General features: G+C 34.2%; 1 protein-coding gene across 6 annotated transcripts in view; it reads left to right on the plus strand.

Annotated features, from left to right (window-relative positions):
- The first annotated feature begins 305 nt into the window (after positions 1-305).
- LOC110816186 (Cysteine proteinases superfamily protein) overlaps positions 306-17,586 on the plus strand; it is a 41,541-nt gene continuing 24,260 nt past the window's right edge. The window contains exons 1-7 of one of the 6 annotated variants that reach the window (XM_088222387.1): positions 306-651; positions 1,791-1,856; positions 1,934-2,118; positions 2,338-2,431; positions 2,655-2,704; positions 14,149-14,346; positions 14,461-14,536. In XM_088222387.1, the coding sequence (XP_088078513.1) occupies positions 483-651; positions 1,791-1,856; positions 1,934-2,118; positions 2,338-2,431; positions 2,655-2,704; positions 14,149-14,346; positions 14,461-14,536 (838 nt within the window). In that variant the 5' untranslated portion in view covers positions 306-482. Of the gene's footprint in view, positions 652-851; positions 904-1,790; positions 1,857-1,933; positions 2,119-2,337; positions 2,432-2,654; positions 2,705-14,148; positions 14,347-14,460; positions 14,537-17,586 lie in introns of those variants that run through there. The other 5 variants (XM_088222383.1, XM_088222382.1, XM_088222384.1 and 2 more) reach the window with 5 other exon arrangements.

Raw genomic sequence — 17,586 nt, forward strand, 5'->3', positions numbered from 1 at the left:
ATATTGGTTTTCTCTTTTTGTTTTTGTTTTTTTTTAAAAAATAGTAGGTATTAATTAGTTAATGGTATTAATTAAACATATTTTCAATTAATTAATAGAAAATAAAATGTTATTTTTAGAATTAAAAAAAAAATTAAAAAGCACAAAAAATCCAAAAAATCCTCGGTCTAACCCAAGCCCAGCCAAGTTTGGGCTCCTGTCATGGGCCCAAAAAAATTTCTCCTCCCCATTCAAAATTTCAAAATTGTACCGACCCAACCCTATCCATTAATAACAAATTTTCTCCGGTGGACCCCAACAACAGACTTCAGTGCAAGCATACTTTCCCTTCGAATTCCATTACTCCCCCCCAAACAAAACCAGCACTAACCGGTGATTTCTCGAGCAAGGGGACTCGAAACTTGCGAAATTGACCTTTCCATGGGGTGAAATCTTTATCGCAGTCTCATCAGTTCTTGAGTTCTTGACTTGTTTCAGAGACGATGAGTGGCATACCGAGTTGTTCAGAAAGGAGCGTGCGATTCAAGGTGTATGAGTACGCAGAAGAGGACGAACGCGTCGAGAAGACGTCTAACAATCTCCTTAAAAAGTATGGAGTTCCTAAAACAAAGAATTCTTCTGATGCTGACAAGTACATGTTCTTTCAGTGCTGTACGTTTCCCGCTTTCTCTATTTATAAATATATATATCGAGCTCGCAGATTTGACATTTCTGTTTAATATTAAAAAATGAAAAGAGGAAAAAATGACTATGTTTGGTTTGTGGGGCAGAGCGGTAAATTTTTTTGCTATATGAGTATTTTTTGTAAAGTCGAGAGGTTTGGATTTTGGAAAATTTGATCATTCCTTCAACTGTGTGTTATTTTGGTTACTAAACCTGTTTTTGGATAAGAAATTGTTGAACGTGAGTTTTTTTTTTTCTTTCGTTGGGGAAAAAGAAGGAGTTTGATTAACTTGCTAAATCTTATTTTTATTTATCTATTTCGGTTCTTTTTCTGAGTTAAACTAAATGGTGGCCTTGTTGAGAAAGTGTGGGGAAGTGGAGGAACCCGTTAGTCTAAAGTTTCAATTTCATATTCTATATGTTTTGCTTTGTTTCTTCATCTATGATTGATCATTTGTATCTCTGATTGAGTTTTTCTTTATTTATTATTGTTATTTGTTTTTTTGGCTCTTCTGCGGGAGTTTTAACTATGGATTATGTTTGGCCTATGTTTGCTTCGGAAGAAGATGCCGGGAATGTGCAACCAACCTTCCAATTTGCAAATAGAAATCTGTCTTGGAATATATAATACAACGTCATGTTAGAAAACTAATAGTTCATAAATGTCAATGAAATAATTGCTGTTCGTGGGTCCGACGGCATGTGCATTAAGAATGGCCCAGTTACAGTAGCTTTTGTCACTAAAAGTCTTAAACACCTAGATTGCTCCTTTCAGAGTTGCTTAATGTTTCTTATGGTTCTACGTATATTTTCTTAGAAGATAGTTATGTGTGTTCTTTTTGCTAAAGGTTATTGTCATATTTTTCATTTGGTTTGTTAACGGTTTGACTAGCAGTATGGCTCAGTATTTATTTAGCAGTGGAGTGCCTTTAATATATACTTTTATCATGTTATTGCATTCAGATTTCTATTATGCAGAGATGTTCATGAGTGTTCCGCACATGTTTTTAGTATTATATGCCTTCATGGTTCTTATGATTGCACTTCTGGCCAGCCTTTTTTTTTTAATTTATTTCTCAGTAAAAATATGCACATGTTTGACGATGTTTTGTTTTTAACCCATGTAGTTGCACAAGGCGCTGTGACTCAACAAAATGAAATCACCTATGATGCAATTGATATAGATTCTGATGGTAAAAGAAATTATGGAATTATCTAATGTGTTTTATAGACTTCTTAATTTCCTTACCAAGTTTCCTTGAAGCTGCAGATGAGACCAAGGCTGTAGAAAAGGAAAGGAGTGAAAAATCTTTGGATGTTGATGCTATTGCTGTAGAGCATCGATATGCATGTTCTATGGATGGAACTATGGTTATGTCACGAGCTGATGGTGTTGTCAAAGAGAGAATTTGTAGTCTGGATAACTGTGTTTTATCCTGTTCATCAAATTCTGGGGTAACATTCTGGATAATTATGTGTTCTTATCTTTTTTTTAAAATGTCTTTGAGTTTGTCATGAAACTCTAGATTCTTGGTCAGTAATGCCATTAGTCTTGAAACAAATTTAGGTGTCACCAAAACTTTAACAGAATTTTGACTCAGTCTTTCTGATGTGTACTGTACTGCGTAGTAGTATCTCTTGAGCATCAGGGACTATTCAGTTAAAACTGTGCAGGATGAGCTAATGGATGTGAGTTCATATGATGATTGCAACAGGATCGAAATGAATTCTTCATCAAAATCTTCCTCTCCTCTTTCAGAGAATGAAGGTTCTTATTACTTCTTTTAAGTTCTTTGAGCGCTTCTAACTAATAGTAGCTCTTATACTTTGTATATGTGTGCCAACCCTTTAGTGTCTTATAAAAGTTGTTCTTTTTGCATAAAAGAAGTTCTTTGGTGACTTCTGATTCATTGCATTCTAAGGCATCACAATGTGACTCCTTGAATGATGTATTATCCTTTTATCTCATATAAACTATTTTTTTGTTTCAGTGTCATGGAACCAACAAGTGGTAGAACATGGTCATGGTGGACATGAGATTGTAAGTTCATAATAATATCTTATGGAAAATATATGGCTATTTAAACTATTTAGGGAAAGTTGGCACTTAAATGAAAGAATTTGACCATCTGTTGATAAACAAATATTCCACATTGAGTTTTCTTTTGAGCATGTAAATTGGATGCTTTGGTGCTTCTATGTAGTTTACATATCAGTCTCTTGTATGGACATTGTAAACCATGGGCATAGACATATGTCCTCATAGAGCCTTTAACTTGGAATGTCTGAGTGTTAAAAGTCTTTCAGTATGTCGAATAGGTACAAGCTCAGTTAGCTAAAATCTTAACAAGTTGACCTTTTGATATAAGAGCAATCTTGTGAATATATGTTGTTGCATACTATCCATACAAGATTCAAATATGACCAAAACACTTTCGCAACTGATTGAGGTTGCCTTTCTTTAATTCCTTTTCTCCTTGTCTCTAACAGAACTTCTTTTATAAAATAAAAAACAATTTTATTGTGTGCTTGAAGGAAAATATGTATAGGTATTTATAGAAATGCTGATGGCAAGAGAATGAAAATCATAAAAAGAAGAATTAACTATACAAGAACTACATATATTTACCAAAATGAAAAATTTATTAAATAACTAAATGTCTCAAAAAATGGAATTACCAACATTTCTTCCTAGGTAACCTTTCTTAAACGAGATTAAATTAAGAAACATTGATATTAATGGAATTAGAAAGTAATATTGCTAATACAAATAATAAAACTAAATAATAATAAGAATTTTTTTTTTTTTGAAATAAGAAGTATAAAGTGTATAGTAACACATTAGCACCAAAGGGATACGACCCATATGCAAAAATATTTACAGTTCGGGCAGCATATCAATAAAATTCCTGAAATCTTCCACCATTTTAATATCATGACCTAAACACAAAGATCCTATATAATGCATACATCTACCTCTAATCTTTTTTTCCAAGCCCCTTAAAAGTCATTTGATTTTTTTTTCTAAACAATCCAAAAGATAGTAAGTGGTGTGAGATTTACAATTTTTATTCCCCTGGTAATTTCTTCCCTAGCCCATAATTTATTTTTTACAGTGCCTGCAATGACCCAGTTAATCCCTAAGAATAACAATAAAATGCCAAAGATACTAAAATTATAAAAATAGACTCCTAAACTATATATTAGTTTTATATTAATAGAATTATAATTTATAATTATTTAGGCATTCTAGAACTATGTCATTTCTCCATCAGAAGCTAAATAGTGGTCCCATGGGTAGTGTAGTTTTCGACAAGGGTATCCTTTATCTCTTTTATTTTCATGATTGTTGTTGATGTTTGAGTTGTATGCTCTTTATAGGAATTGATAGAGGAGTTATTGACAGCTTGAGAGTGGGTTAGGAGAGGCCTATCTCCAATTTGCAGATGATATGATATCTTTCATCCCTTGTGATTTTTTAAAGTTTTATAATGTTCTCACAGTACATTTCTTTGATGGTATCTCGGGTTCGAGGATTAACCTTAGGAAGAGTTGGTTAGGCAGTCTTCATGTGGAGGAGGCAAATGTGAGAGATCTGGTTGATTCTGTTGGTCGTAATGCTTTAGAATGGTCCTTCCTTTATTTTTGTCTCCATCTTAGCTGTAATATTAGGAATGTTGTTTTTTGGGATCCTGTTGCGTGTAGTCTCTGAGTTTTTTGATTCCTATAATGGTGCTCTTTTTTCCTAGATGGTCGGCTCACGCTTAAGAGTCTTGTTTGTTTGGTGTTAAACTTCTTGTCCATCTCTTTTGAAATTCCTAAAGGTGTGACAGAGAGAATTGAGAGGGTTACGAGGAATTTTCTTTGGTCTTGGTCGAGTGAGTCCCCAATATGTCACTTAGTTGGAAGAAGTCTTACTTGTTTAAGTCTGAATGGGGGCCTTGGTATTGGCAATCATTATTGTAAAAATGTGATTTAGGATAATAAGCTCCGAAAGTGGGTTTGTTTCGATAATATGAGATATAAGTCAAAATTGATAAAGGAATATAAACACTTTGGGGAGTCAACTAAAAGGAGTAGGAAGATTTAATTTTATTTTCTAAGTTTTGGAAAGTTTTATAATAAAAAAATAAGACTATTTGTTTTCTTATTTCTTTCTATTTACTTTTTACCTGTTTATTACGTTTTTGAGATTTTCTATTTTTAATATATCTGGTGGCTATAAATTAGATACATAGCTTAACTATTAAGTTGACTATTCTTATTATTATTTACATATTGAGATAATCTAAGATTTCTAAGTTTGGTTCTTAATAAAATTTTCCTAAATTTTGTTTTCAAGCTCTTTTTTGTCATATATCAGTTGGTATCAGTGTCTAAAATCTTTCATCATCATGTATTAGTTTACTCATTCTAATTCACAAAATACAACCATGCTTCTGCAAAAAGACCATGGTACTAATTCAGCGACAATAGCAATAGGCAAGAGAAAATAACAACTATCAGTCAGCACAATCTCCGGCCAACACCAGGAAGTGGTCGACACTAACCCTTCCATTAGCCTCGGAATGCTCTGTTCGGCTGCTCCACCAAGTTTTTACGCTCACCTATGCTAGAAAATTGCAACTCTTTCCACTTGAAGTTTCCTTCTGGCTGCTTTGGTGGGACCCAGACCAGTAGGACTATGAGTAACATCGACAGTGAATTTGACCCAGCTCTAGACAATTCCTTTAGCCAGGAGATCGTCGTTGGAGGTTCCTCGGGAGCTAGTGCATGACTTCCATGTGTTGACCACTTCGCGTGGTTTTTTCTATTCTAACGTCTTTTGTAGACTAGTTGTGGTCGGTTTGACTCGTCCTAGTTCGGCTTGTCGGGTTCAACCACCTCCAATCTAATTCCAATATTTTCAGACCGGAATCTTGAGGTTTTTAGGCGCACTCTTTCACTTTTTTAGATTAGTTTGTTCAAATTCATATCCTCTATTGCTTTATGGCAAGTTGATACTTTATATAAAATTTGCTTGGAGTTAGAGGAATTCTAGATGGACTTAAAACATGAGATAAAAATTAATCGTGCTCTTGCCTTACATTATATTTGGTATACGGTTTAGTTACAAAGGATGAGCTATGAGATGATATATTTGAAGTTTTTGATAAATATGGATGTCGAGAGAAGCTTAAAATTAGTTGAAATTAAAAGTTGCAAACTTTTGTCAACACTTCTGTTCTTAACTAATTCTAAGTGGGTTGTTGGTAAAGGTAATAAGGTTCGTTTTTGGAAGGATACTTGGTGTGGCACAGAAAACTTCCAAGCTAGATTTCCACTTATTTTTGCAATCGAAGGGATAAAGATATCCTTGTTAATGAAGCTGTTGGTGCTGACAGTCCCACGGATCGGAATGTGGTGGTAAACAGGAATTTATAAGATTGGGAAGTAGATGAATATTAGATAATGCTTCATACTTTGGAAAATATCCAGCTCTCAAATCAAGATGATAAAGTTAGTTGGAATCTAAGGAAGGATGGTCGATTTACTGTAAAATCTTTCTACTATTATCTTATTCGTACTAGAGCTGACATGCAAAGGACCTTTCCTTTTAATATTATTTGAAAATCTGGTGCTCCTCCTCAAATATCTTTTTTTTGCATGGGAGGCTGCCAAAGTACGTATCCTAACCCTGGACAATTTGATGAAAAAAGGCTCTATCACTGTCAAAAAATGCTTCCTTTGTGAAAATAGTTTGGAATAATGTAACTGATGTGAGTATAGATATGGACCAGAAAGAGAAGGCCCAGTCCAAAGAAAGAAGAGGAAATAGGCCAAAAAGGAGATCTTATGGCCGGCCCTAAATTTTCATATATTTTTTCATTAATTTGACCACAACCTCTTTTAATTAAAGAGGAAAACTAAATTTATTTTAATTAGAAAATTATTTTTTAAATTTTAATTTATTTCCATACGTCTTCTCTCTTAATTTGACCACAATCTCTTTTAATTAAAAGGAAAAACTAAATTTATCTTATTTAGAAAATTAATCTTTAATTTTTAATTTATTTCTTATATAATTACAAATTAAATTAAGAGATTTTATTTTCCTTTTTATTTACTTGGTTTAGCCTAGAAATAGACAACCAAATCTTCATTGTAAGACATTCAGAAATTATTTTAATACTATTAAGAGTATTTCTTCTCAAACGATGTTTTTCTACTATCTTATTGAGTAAGAGGTTGATTTATTTATCAAAGTACGATCTTGCGACGTTTTTACATTATATTTCTTTCGTTTCCAGTGGCCTTAGTTCTTATCATTCTTGATAGTGGGTTAAGTAGGAAAAGTTTCTATAGGATCAATTCATTTGATGCCTTTAAATGAAATTGTGTGAGTTTTTGATCACGTTAGTTGATTTTAAGTTCTGCATTATTTGGTATCAGAGTTTTGGCTCCATGTAAATCTATTATTTTTTAATTTTGTACTTTTAAATTTTTACACCATCTATTTATTTATTTTTTGTTCATCTACTAAAAAGAAAAATTATCTCATACATCGATCCAAGTAAGATATAACATCAATTGACGCTTTCTTAGCTTGATGAAATCGTTGTTAAGTACCAATTGTTTTTTTAATCTACTTTTCTTTTAATTTTGTTTCTTGTGCCAAAAAAAAAAAAAAGAAATGAAGAGAGAAAAGAAGGGAAACAAAGGAAAGACTCCCATCGGAAAAGTACTTACTTTTTTGGTACTCAACCATCATTCTTTGAAACGGTACAAGAACCACCTCTACATAAGGTAAAAGTTCCTTTTATTTTATAATTTTTTTACAACCACGTGCATTCACACTTATATAGTTTATTAAAGGGTACTTTTTTTTTTATAGAACGTAACGTACATCGGGAATAGATTGGTAGGAATATATTTCAGATTTTCCCTTGGGGCAAATATCGAATCCCTACATCTATAAACCGTCAGTTTCTTTTTTACTCTCAGTTTCTTTTGTTATCCCAAGTTTTAGTTCCCTAATACATCTAAGTATCTAAATTCTATCTTAGAGTTTAGCGTAATTGATAACACACTACCTCTTCCTCTGTGTGTTACTCTCTTTCTTCTAATATTAGTGAGTATTTGTTCTTTAGGACTCATTGTGATGTCTTAAAACAATACTTGAGAATATTTCGATTCAAGAAGATTTATCCGGCACTCAACTTGAGGGTGGGAGATAGAAAGGTAAAAGGTAAGAGTGTGTGAGATTATTGGAGGATAAAAGCCAAGTGAGTGAAATACGAGAGAACTGGTGAAAAAAAACTTTTTTTAATTAACCCTTTTGTAGAAAATCTTCTTAAAATGTCAAGTGAGCATCAAAACCCTGCTAACATAATGCTCCTTATGTAGACTATGCATGCAGAATTGGCACGGGTTAGTCAGAAGGTAGATAACTTGAGTAGTGGTCGAAGTGAAGTAAAACACAGGACCCCTAATACAAGGCGGTCTAGAACTCAACATCTTGAAATGAGGCCGGGTTTTGTAATGATGAGGGAGAAGATAGGGTGGAGAGGAGAGAAAAAAAGAGAGATAGTAATATCAGCTCCATCAAGATGAGAATACCACATTTCAAGGGTAGAAATGATGCTGAAGTATACTTGAAGTGAGAAAGGAAGGTAGAACTAGTATTTGATTGCCATAACTACCACGAAAAAAAGAAGATCAAACTAGTAGTGGTAGAGTTCATTGACTGCGCCTTAGTGTGGTGGGATCAACTACTCCTCACTAGATGGCGTAATAGAGAGCAACCAATATCTTCTTGGAGAGAAATGAAAACAATCATGCGAAAAAAGTTTGTACCCTCTTACTACTATAGAGAGATGCATCAAAAGTTACAACGTTTAACACAAGAGTTTATATCCGTTGAGAACTATCACAAGGAGATGGAGATGGCCATGAATAGGGCCAATATAGAAGAAAATCCCGAAGTAACCATGGTGAGATTCCTTGGAAGTCTCAACAGAGACATTGCCAACATAGTAGAATTATAGCACTATATGGAGGTGGAAGACATGGTGCACATGACCATGAAAATCGAGAGGCAACTAAAGTACAAAAGGCGGGGCACATCATATGTCACTTCTACCTATAGCTCGGAATGGCCTAAGAAAGAAGAAAACAAAGAAGGAAAAGTTTGCACTACTTGATTCAAAAGGTATGACACTTAACTCATCTCAAAAACATAATACAATTAAATGTTTTAGGTGTCTCAAAATCGAACATATTGCTTCTCAAAGCCCAAATAAGAAAATCATGCTATTGAGAGATGATGGTGGAATTGATAGTGCTAGTGATTGCGAGAACAAAGATAATGATAGCATGCCAACACTGGAGGATGTTGAAGAAAGTGTTGAATATCCAGCTTAGGGGGAAGCTGTGGTTATCCAGAGAGTTTTAAACGTCCAAATCAAGTCGAAAGAAAGTGACCAGAGAGAGAATATTTTTCACACTCGTTGCCTTATAAATGGGAAGATATGTAATCTCATTATAGATGGGGGTAGTTGCACCAACATTGCTAGTATTATTTTAGTTGATAAACTTGGGTTAAGATGCATGCGCCATCCTCATCCTTAGAAGTTGAGTGGTTGACTGATTGTGGAGAGATAAAAGTGACTAAGCAAGTATTAGTTTCCTTCTCTATTGGGCAATACACTGATAAAATACATTGTGATGTGGTGCCCATGCATGCTAGTCAAACCTATTTGGAAGACCCAGGCAATATGATAAGCGTGCAACTTATGATGGTTATAGGAATTCTTATTTCTTTAGCATGAGTGGTCAGAATCTTAGACTTGCACCGCTATCACCTGAGGAAGTATTCAAAGATTAGCAGCAACTCAAAAATTCTATAAAGTCCGGAGGAAATAAAGGATTGAGAAATATGAAAAGAGAATGTTACTATATGGAACAAGAGCTAAGGATACCATCTTTGAAGAAAAAATTATTAACTCACCTCAAACTTTTTTTGTAAATAGTGTTGTTTTGCAGGACATTTTCTAAAAACAAACAGGATTGGTGAAACCTCTACATAAGAAGTGTCTGATTCGAGAACGAATCGCTTTTGAAGGGGGAGGGCATGATGTGTGTAACGACCTCGGAACTCCAAAGAAGATAAATTATAAATTTAGTGCGGAAGCGAAATAAATAGTTAAGGTTTACATTTCTTACACAATAACTGAAACTACCAAATGGGGCTTATGGGAATAACCTTTCTAAAAGAACAATTAATAACCAAAGAAATAAATTAAAAGTAAACAAATTGAACGTTCTACTCGCAACCCTCTTTGTAGATCGAACTCTGGATTCTGGTTCTCTTGATCTGAAATGGTTAATGAAAGAGTGAGTTACACTAATTTAGTAAGAATATCACGCTATTCACTGACATAGAAATGAAGTTTGATAGAAATTATAAAAACAATTAATGGAGTTTTTAATTTAATTAAATTTATTTATCATAAATAAAATTATTTACCGCATACTTACTGTAATGAGATTTAAAAAAAAAACATATAGAGTCAATAACATAACAAATATCATAATTTCATGTACAATCAGTCGGAACAACAATATTCCCTTTTATCAGCGTATTAATATCCATGGAGGTCCATAAGGATGTCCTCACTACGCGTGAACCATCTTTTTTACATTTTCAATTAACAGGCCGTCCCCATACCCCGTTCGGTACGAGCACCAAAACATACCATCTCTCAATACCCCGTCTGGTATGAGGCAACGTTCACGGTAAGGTTCCCTATGTACCCGATCCGTCCACCATCTCTCAGGATATCTAGTAAGGCCGCCGTTTTATCCATTCACTTAATCAAACAATTTCCTGTTTACTTTTAATTTTCAGTTTCTTAATTCAACCGTAATTACATAAAACAAGCAAAATATGTATCAAACGAATACAATCGCATCATCATATCAATTTCAGTGTATTATCACGCATTCGAAAACTATAAAATTAGACAATTAGTTAATCATAGCAAACAATAGTAAATAATCGATTCCAGCTCTATTCGTAACCTGTAATTAATTATGAATATTTTTTAAGTTTTCACAAAATACTATATTATTTAAACTTAAACTTCAATTCCATAACAGAGAATATGATGAGGGATTCTTACTCAAATTGATGTCCGAAACGCTAAACTTTTGATTGCGCTTACTGTCGGTTCCTGGGTTCCTGAATTTTTTTTTGGGGATTAAAACGCGCTTCAAATACTTAGAAATATAAAAAAAAAATACAAAATCAGTGTTAGGAAACCTTTTTGGCCAATTTCAGAATTCCGGCACGACGGCTTCGCCGTGCTCTGGCAACGGCACCGCCGCCCACGGCGGCTCTGCCAGCTCACATTCGCGGTTGGGTGTTTTGTTTCGGTCAACCTGTAAAGAAGATAATGGTAATTATAATGGTGGAAGAATTACGCAGAAGTAGAATCGGAAAGGGTCTCATTGGAGGCAGTTTTTGCATTTTCCTACGGCGGCGCTGACAGGCTTTGCCGCAGTTTCCGGCTAATCTGCCAGTCTTTTTGCTCCAATTTGGTCATGGGAATGTTTAAAATCAAATTTTGAGTAAAGAAAATTTTTTTTACCTCTTTTGGCGGTCAGAAGTGGCTCCAGTGCGGCAGTGGCGGCAATCGGCTTCCTTCTCGGCGACTTGGTTTTCTTCTCCGACGGGGGGACGTTTGGCCGGTAGGGTTAGGGTTTGGTGTGAAAAGGATTATTTATATCCGTCCCTTTTTAATCTGCGCCGTTCATTGCATTTGATCTGAACTGTCCGATCGCGATTAAATATGAAGTGAGCCTGAGCTGTTCATTGCGTTTTGATTTGGGCTGTTCATCACTTTTGATCTGGACCGTTCGATCGTGATTAAATATGGAGTGAATCTGGATTGTTCATCGTGATTTGATCTGCGCCGTCCGATTGCATTTAAATAGGAAGTGGATCTGGACCATTCATCGCATTTACATGTGACCGTCCGATCGCGTCTGGGGAGGGAACGGATCCAGACTGTTCGTGCTCGCGGGAACGAATCTGAACTGTCCGATCGCAGGCACGCGGATCGCCAGCGTGGCCTCCCGTGTGGCATCGGTTAGCGTCCCTTGCCACACGCCGCGTTCCAGTTCGTTGGGGCTGCTGATTGGGCATTTCACGTGACATAATTTTTATAAATTGCATTTTGATCATCAGTTTTTAAATTTTCTTTTAAAAATACCGGCAGAATCCAAATTTTCACTCATTTTTCCAAAATTGTTTTCAATTTCATCATCCATTTAATTTTTTTCAATTTTACATTAGATAAAAATTAAAAAATTAAAAAACTATATTTATATACTAATTTTAATTATATTGAAATTAATAAATCAAGGGTATTACAATGTGAGTAAGGACATGGACCAGAAAGAGAAGATCCAAATCCAAAGAAAAAGGAGGAAATAGACCAAAAATGAGATCTTATCGTCAGTCCTAAATTTGTACATGTCTCTATTAGTTTGACCACAATCTCTTTTAATTAAAGAGAAAAATTTATTTTAGTTAGAAAATTAACTTTTAATTTTTAATTTATTTTCATATGTCTTCCCTCTTAATTTGGCCACGATCTCTTTGAATTAAAAGGGAAGACTAAATTTATCTTATTTAGGAAATTAATTTTTAATTTATTTCTTATGTAATTGCAAATTAAATTAAGAGATTTTATTTATTTATTTAGTTTAACCTATAAATAGACCAACGAGTTTTCATTATAAGACATTGAGAAATTATTTCAATAATATTAAAAGTATTTCTTTTCAAACGAGATTCTTCCACCATCTTGTTAAATAAGAAGTGGATTTACTTATTAAGATACGACCTTGTGACGTTTTTCTATTCTATTTTTTTTTTATTATTTTCAATGAGCTTAGTTTCTATCATTTTTGATAGTGGGTTAAGTAGAAAATATTTCTATAGGATCAATTCCTTTAATGCCTTTAAATGAAATTGTGTGAGTTCCTGATCACGTTGGTTGATCTTGGGTTCCTATCAGTAACCATCTTCTTCTAGGGTGTTCTATATCTTATAAGCTCTGGTTTATGGTTATAGGTCTCTTGGGTATTTCCTAAGTTATGGCCGAATTGACCATCTCTGAACTTCTGGTTCTGGACTGTAAAGGAATTAGCAAAAGAAAAAAATCCCTCAGACTCATTCTCTAACTTTTCTTTGGGGTCATTTGAAAAGTAAGAAACAATCATGCTTTTGAGGGAAAGGAATTAGATTTTGGCACCATCAAGAACAATTGGTTTCACTATTTTGCCTCTACTGTTTTAGGGTATAACCTTAATAGTACTGACGATTTTTGTATCATTGTAGATATGCTAATTTATATGTAAATTTTGTATATGGGCAGTGCTCCCTTGGCACCTTTGTTTCAATACAATTTCATACTTTTATTTCAAAAAAGTTGCAAACTTTTGTGACCTGTGGAGATGCTATTGGGGCTCAAGATTCTCTCAAAAGATATTTTTTATATGATAAATATTAAAATGGAAGCTCAATATCATTGTTTGATCTCTAAAATAGTATAAGCAAGTGCTCTCCCTGCAAAGGTCCTCCATGATGTCTTGACTTCTGGAGGCTTTCAGGATGACTAAATTTGCATGAACTCCCTTAATCAGTTGGGTATTTATGGTCAATTTTGGTGTGAAATATGACTCATGCTGTTTTTCTTTTTCCTCTTTTTGGAGAGAGGCCGGGGGTTGCTGGGATAATAAGAGTTAATTACAAGTCATGGACAAAAATGGAAGCATGAGACTTCCCAGTAAGGGGAATCTATCTCATGTTATAGTAATGAGATAGGACAATTCAGATAAATTCTGCTTGCATCTTTCAGTACTGGAAATGTGTGATTATGGTAAACAACTAAAGGTAACTTTCCTAGTATGCTGGCATCTTTTGTGGACTAGGCCACAGATTTTCTTAATTGGTTTTTGAAGCTTGAGTAGGTGGCCATGGAAAACACAGCTGATATTTTTTTCGGGCTTGGTCTAAATAAAGCATTTTGCTATAAACTTATTATTAGTCTCTTTTGTATTATTATTAAAGAGAACACATCTAGATATACTAAGGTTACAAAATCACAAATAAGTAGTTAGAAGTTAGAAATCTTTGATTTGCAATAGCTGTAGAGTGCTTAGTTCTTCCACATGTTTTCAAAAAGCTTATTCCTTGGTATATTTTTATCATATATTACATTTTATGGCAAAGCTAACCCAGTGCAACCACCGGCTTCGACACATGCATTGGAAAGGAAGTTACATGATCTTATGTGGAGTATTTTGTTTTTTTATTTCAGTTTTGAAATTTCCTTTTTCCCTTCTGTTCTTAACAGAATCTCCTTATTTTCTTATTATTATTTTAGAATTTCAGATTTTATTATGAAATATTCTATATTGTACTTTGTCTTGCAGAATATAAAAAATAAGGAAGTTGTTGTCTGCCCAGATTATATAATATATGGGGATACGTATTGTGCAGAGTCAAGGTTAACTTTTTCATGCAGCTGTATCAAACTTGAGGGTTCAACTATTAATGGATCCAAACAAGCATTTAGTTTTGAATGGGCTGTTGAGGATATTGTCAATATTAAATCAGACTGGTATGCAAAGGTGAGGCATAGCAAGCATTCCATCGATTATTTCTTAAATTGTTTTATTCTTTTTTGAAATACAGTTAAATCGTGTTAATAATAAGGTTTGATCTTTTGATACCACCTATTGCAGGTTGAAACTGCTATTGTTAGTCTTCTTCTCAAAACAAAGGATTCCAAAAGATATGGAAATGTAAATGGAATTCCAGGTTTGCGCATTTCTTTGGGGGTTTTTCAGATCTTAATTTGGTATAGCATTATGGGTCAAATTTGTGTTGGTGTAGCAAGGGTGCACTTCTGCAAATGTCCCATTCTTGCCTGTAAGATGATGTTTTAGAATAAATTTTGATTCCCAAAGATTCAATTCAAGTTTTCCATTGAGATTTTGTGTCTTTTTTATTTAACCACCTTAAGAACTCATCAAAATAAAGCTCATTATAGCTAAGTTTTGCAATATCAGGAGATGAAACTTTCTTTTAGGGTTCAAGCTTATGTACATAATCTAAAGTTTCCATCAGAGTGTAGCAGAGCTTCCTTTTGTATACGGGTTTGGCACCTCCCTTGGTACCTGTAATTATTAGTACTGTTGATGTGAATATTTTGTTGTTTAAATAATTGTGATATTTTTTTGTATATAGCTCTCATTATTAATTTCTTGTAATTATTTAAAATCTCTATTATAAGAGAAAATTTTTTATTTGTACTTATAAATTTTTGTATATATATGACTTATTTGTAACACAAAAAATATAGTGGAAATAAAGTAAATATTTTTTCATAAATTTCTATATGGTATTAAAGTAGAGTAAGAGTATTTTAGGGTTTTATTTTTAGGATTTCTTTTAAAATCCTAAAATCTTCTCATCAATCTCCCAAAATAGAGGGATAGTTTCACCAGGCGGCCGCCCACCCTACTCCAGCGATTATCTCCACCTTACCCAACTTGTTTGCTCTACCAGACTGTAGTAGTTCAAGCGACATTTCACACGCAGCTCTCTGGTTCGTGTTCTCAACTCATCTGGTTCGCATACCCGACTCATCTGCTCCTTCGCACGCAACCCTTTGCTTGCTCCGTCCGCCTGCAGTGGTTCACGCGGCATTTCGTGTGCAATCCTCTACTTTGCATTTCAATCCGTCCACTTGCACTTATTCACGCTGCCTCCTTCTCTGGTTCGTGCACACCCGACCTAACCCGATCTGCTTTCCTGGGATCCACACACCCGTATGACGCCAAGCTCTTTGGTTCGTGCTTCGTGCTTCGAGCTGCTCTGTTCGTTCAAGACACCAGTTTGTGCACAAACAAGCTTCGCAGATCTGGCTTCGCCGCTTGACCTGATCAATTTTTTTGGGATTCGTGCGGCCGTGTGCGATTCTTGTCCTCCCAACTGTGAATGGTCGCGATTTGCCCTCCCTTGGCACGCGAATAACATTTGTTTCCGTAGCCTAAGTGAGCTGTTGTGGTGAGCCGCTTCCAAGTTGATCTTAGCCATATTTTGGAGCCAATCTGAGCTATTTTTTCTGTTCAACAAATGTGGTTTCAGGTTGTAGCAATTTTTGCATCCTTGATAATAACAGGAGTAAAGAGATTGTTGGTTCCAAGTTCGTAGTACCCTTCCTCAACCATTGGTACGTTAAAGATAGTAAACTCAGGTATTACCCCTCTTTACTATTTTTAATTCTGATACTTGGATTATACACTTTGGAGCTAACAGACACATGACAGACTTTTCTAAAGATTTTCTGACCTATTTTTCATGTACTCAACGAGAAAATGTTTGTGTTGCGGATGGATCATACACTCTTGTATCTGAAACAGGTTCCATTAATTGTACTTCAATCATTCTACTGATTTTAGTTCTTTATGTGCCTAGTTTTTCTAATAGTCTCTTATCCATTAGTGTCCTTACTAGAGATGTTAACTATAAAATTAAATTTTTTTCTAACTATTGTGTCCTTTAAAATCTTCAAATAAGAAAAACGATTGGCGTGGGTAAACTGCAAAATGACTTATATTTTTTGAATATAAGTCAAAATGTCATTGGGAATCAAGTTGCCTTCGGAGATACGGATGTGGAAATCTTACAGTTGCACCGACGGTTAAGACATCCTTCTTTCTTTATTTTAGAAAAATTATATATCGCACATTGTTTAAAAGAACCTCTATAGATTTCTTATTGTGTGATGCATGTGAGGTAGCTAAACATAGGAGTTCATATTATGTGAGTAATTGTAAAAGTTTTACTTATTTTATGATCATTTATTCTAATGTTTGGGGATCTACTTAGAATACATCTTTATCTGGCCATAAATGATTTGTTACTTTTATTGACTGTTGTACTAGATTAACATGGATTTATCTGTTGAAAGACAGAATTGATATGTTCCTATGCTTTCAATCATTTCATAAAATGTACACAGTTTAATGCTCAAATTAAAATTTTAAAAATAGACAACGGTACAAAATATATGGATGGTGGATTCCGTGCCTACTTAGAGTCTAATGGGATAATTCATCATATAAGTTGTGCTTACACTAATGAACAGAATGATGTTACTGATCGAAAAAATAGACACATATTGGAGGTAGTTTAGTCACTAATGTTCACTATGAATTTACCAAAAAGTTATTGAGGAGATGCAGTTTTCTCTGGCGTCTATTTTATTAATAGAATGTCTTTGCGGGTTCTTGATTTTAGAAGTTCTCTAAAAGTTTTGTAAGGTACAAATTTCTATATTGTTCTGCTAAAATGTTTGGATGTGTTTGCTTTGTCTATGTTAGAAATGTAAGTAAGTTGAAACCTAGAGTTCTCAAATGTGTATTTGTTGGATATTTTTCTACTTAAAAAGGTTATAAGTGTTATCATCCACCATCTAAGAAATATTTTGTGACTATGGATATTTTTTTTAGAGAATCTGAATTATACTTCAAATTCATTCCAACACTTCTTGAGGGGGAGAGTGAAATGGAAGAGGTGATGCTCAGTTTGGTCACTCTTGACAATCATTAAGGGGATAATTTTATATTAGAAGATCCTATTCAAGAAGAAAATATTGGACGACTGGATAAACCGGATTTGAAAAAGTGTTCAAGGAGAGATAAGACTGAAAAAACCATCATGCAGTCTATTCTAGGTCAAGAATTTTCTTCAATTCCTAAAAATACTAGTGAGTCATCTTTGTCTTGTGAATTATCTGATAAACTCATTATTTTTAGAAAAGAAATAAGAACTTGTACTAATCATTTTATGGCTAACTTTGT

This window comes from Carica papaya, chromosome 6 (genome assembly GCF_054855325.1).
Source record: "Carica papaya isolate Zhongbai chromosome 6, ASM5485532v1, whole genome shotgun sequence".
Lineage (NCBI taxonomy): Eukaryota > Viridiplantae > Streptophyta > Magnoliopsida > Brassicales > Caricaceae > Carica > Carica papaya.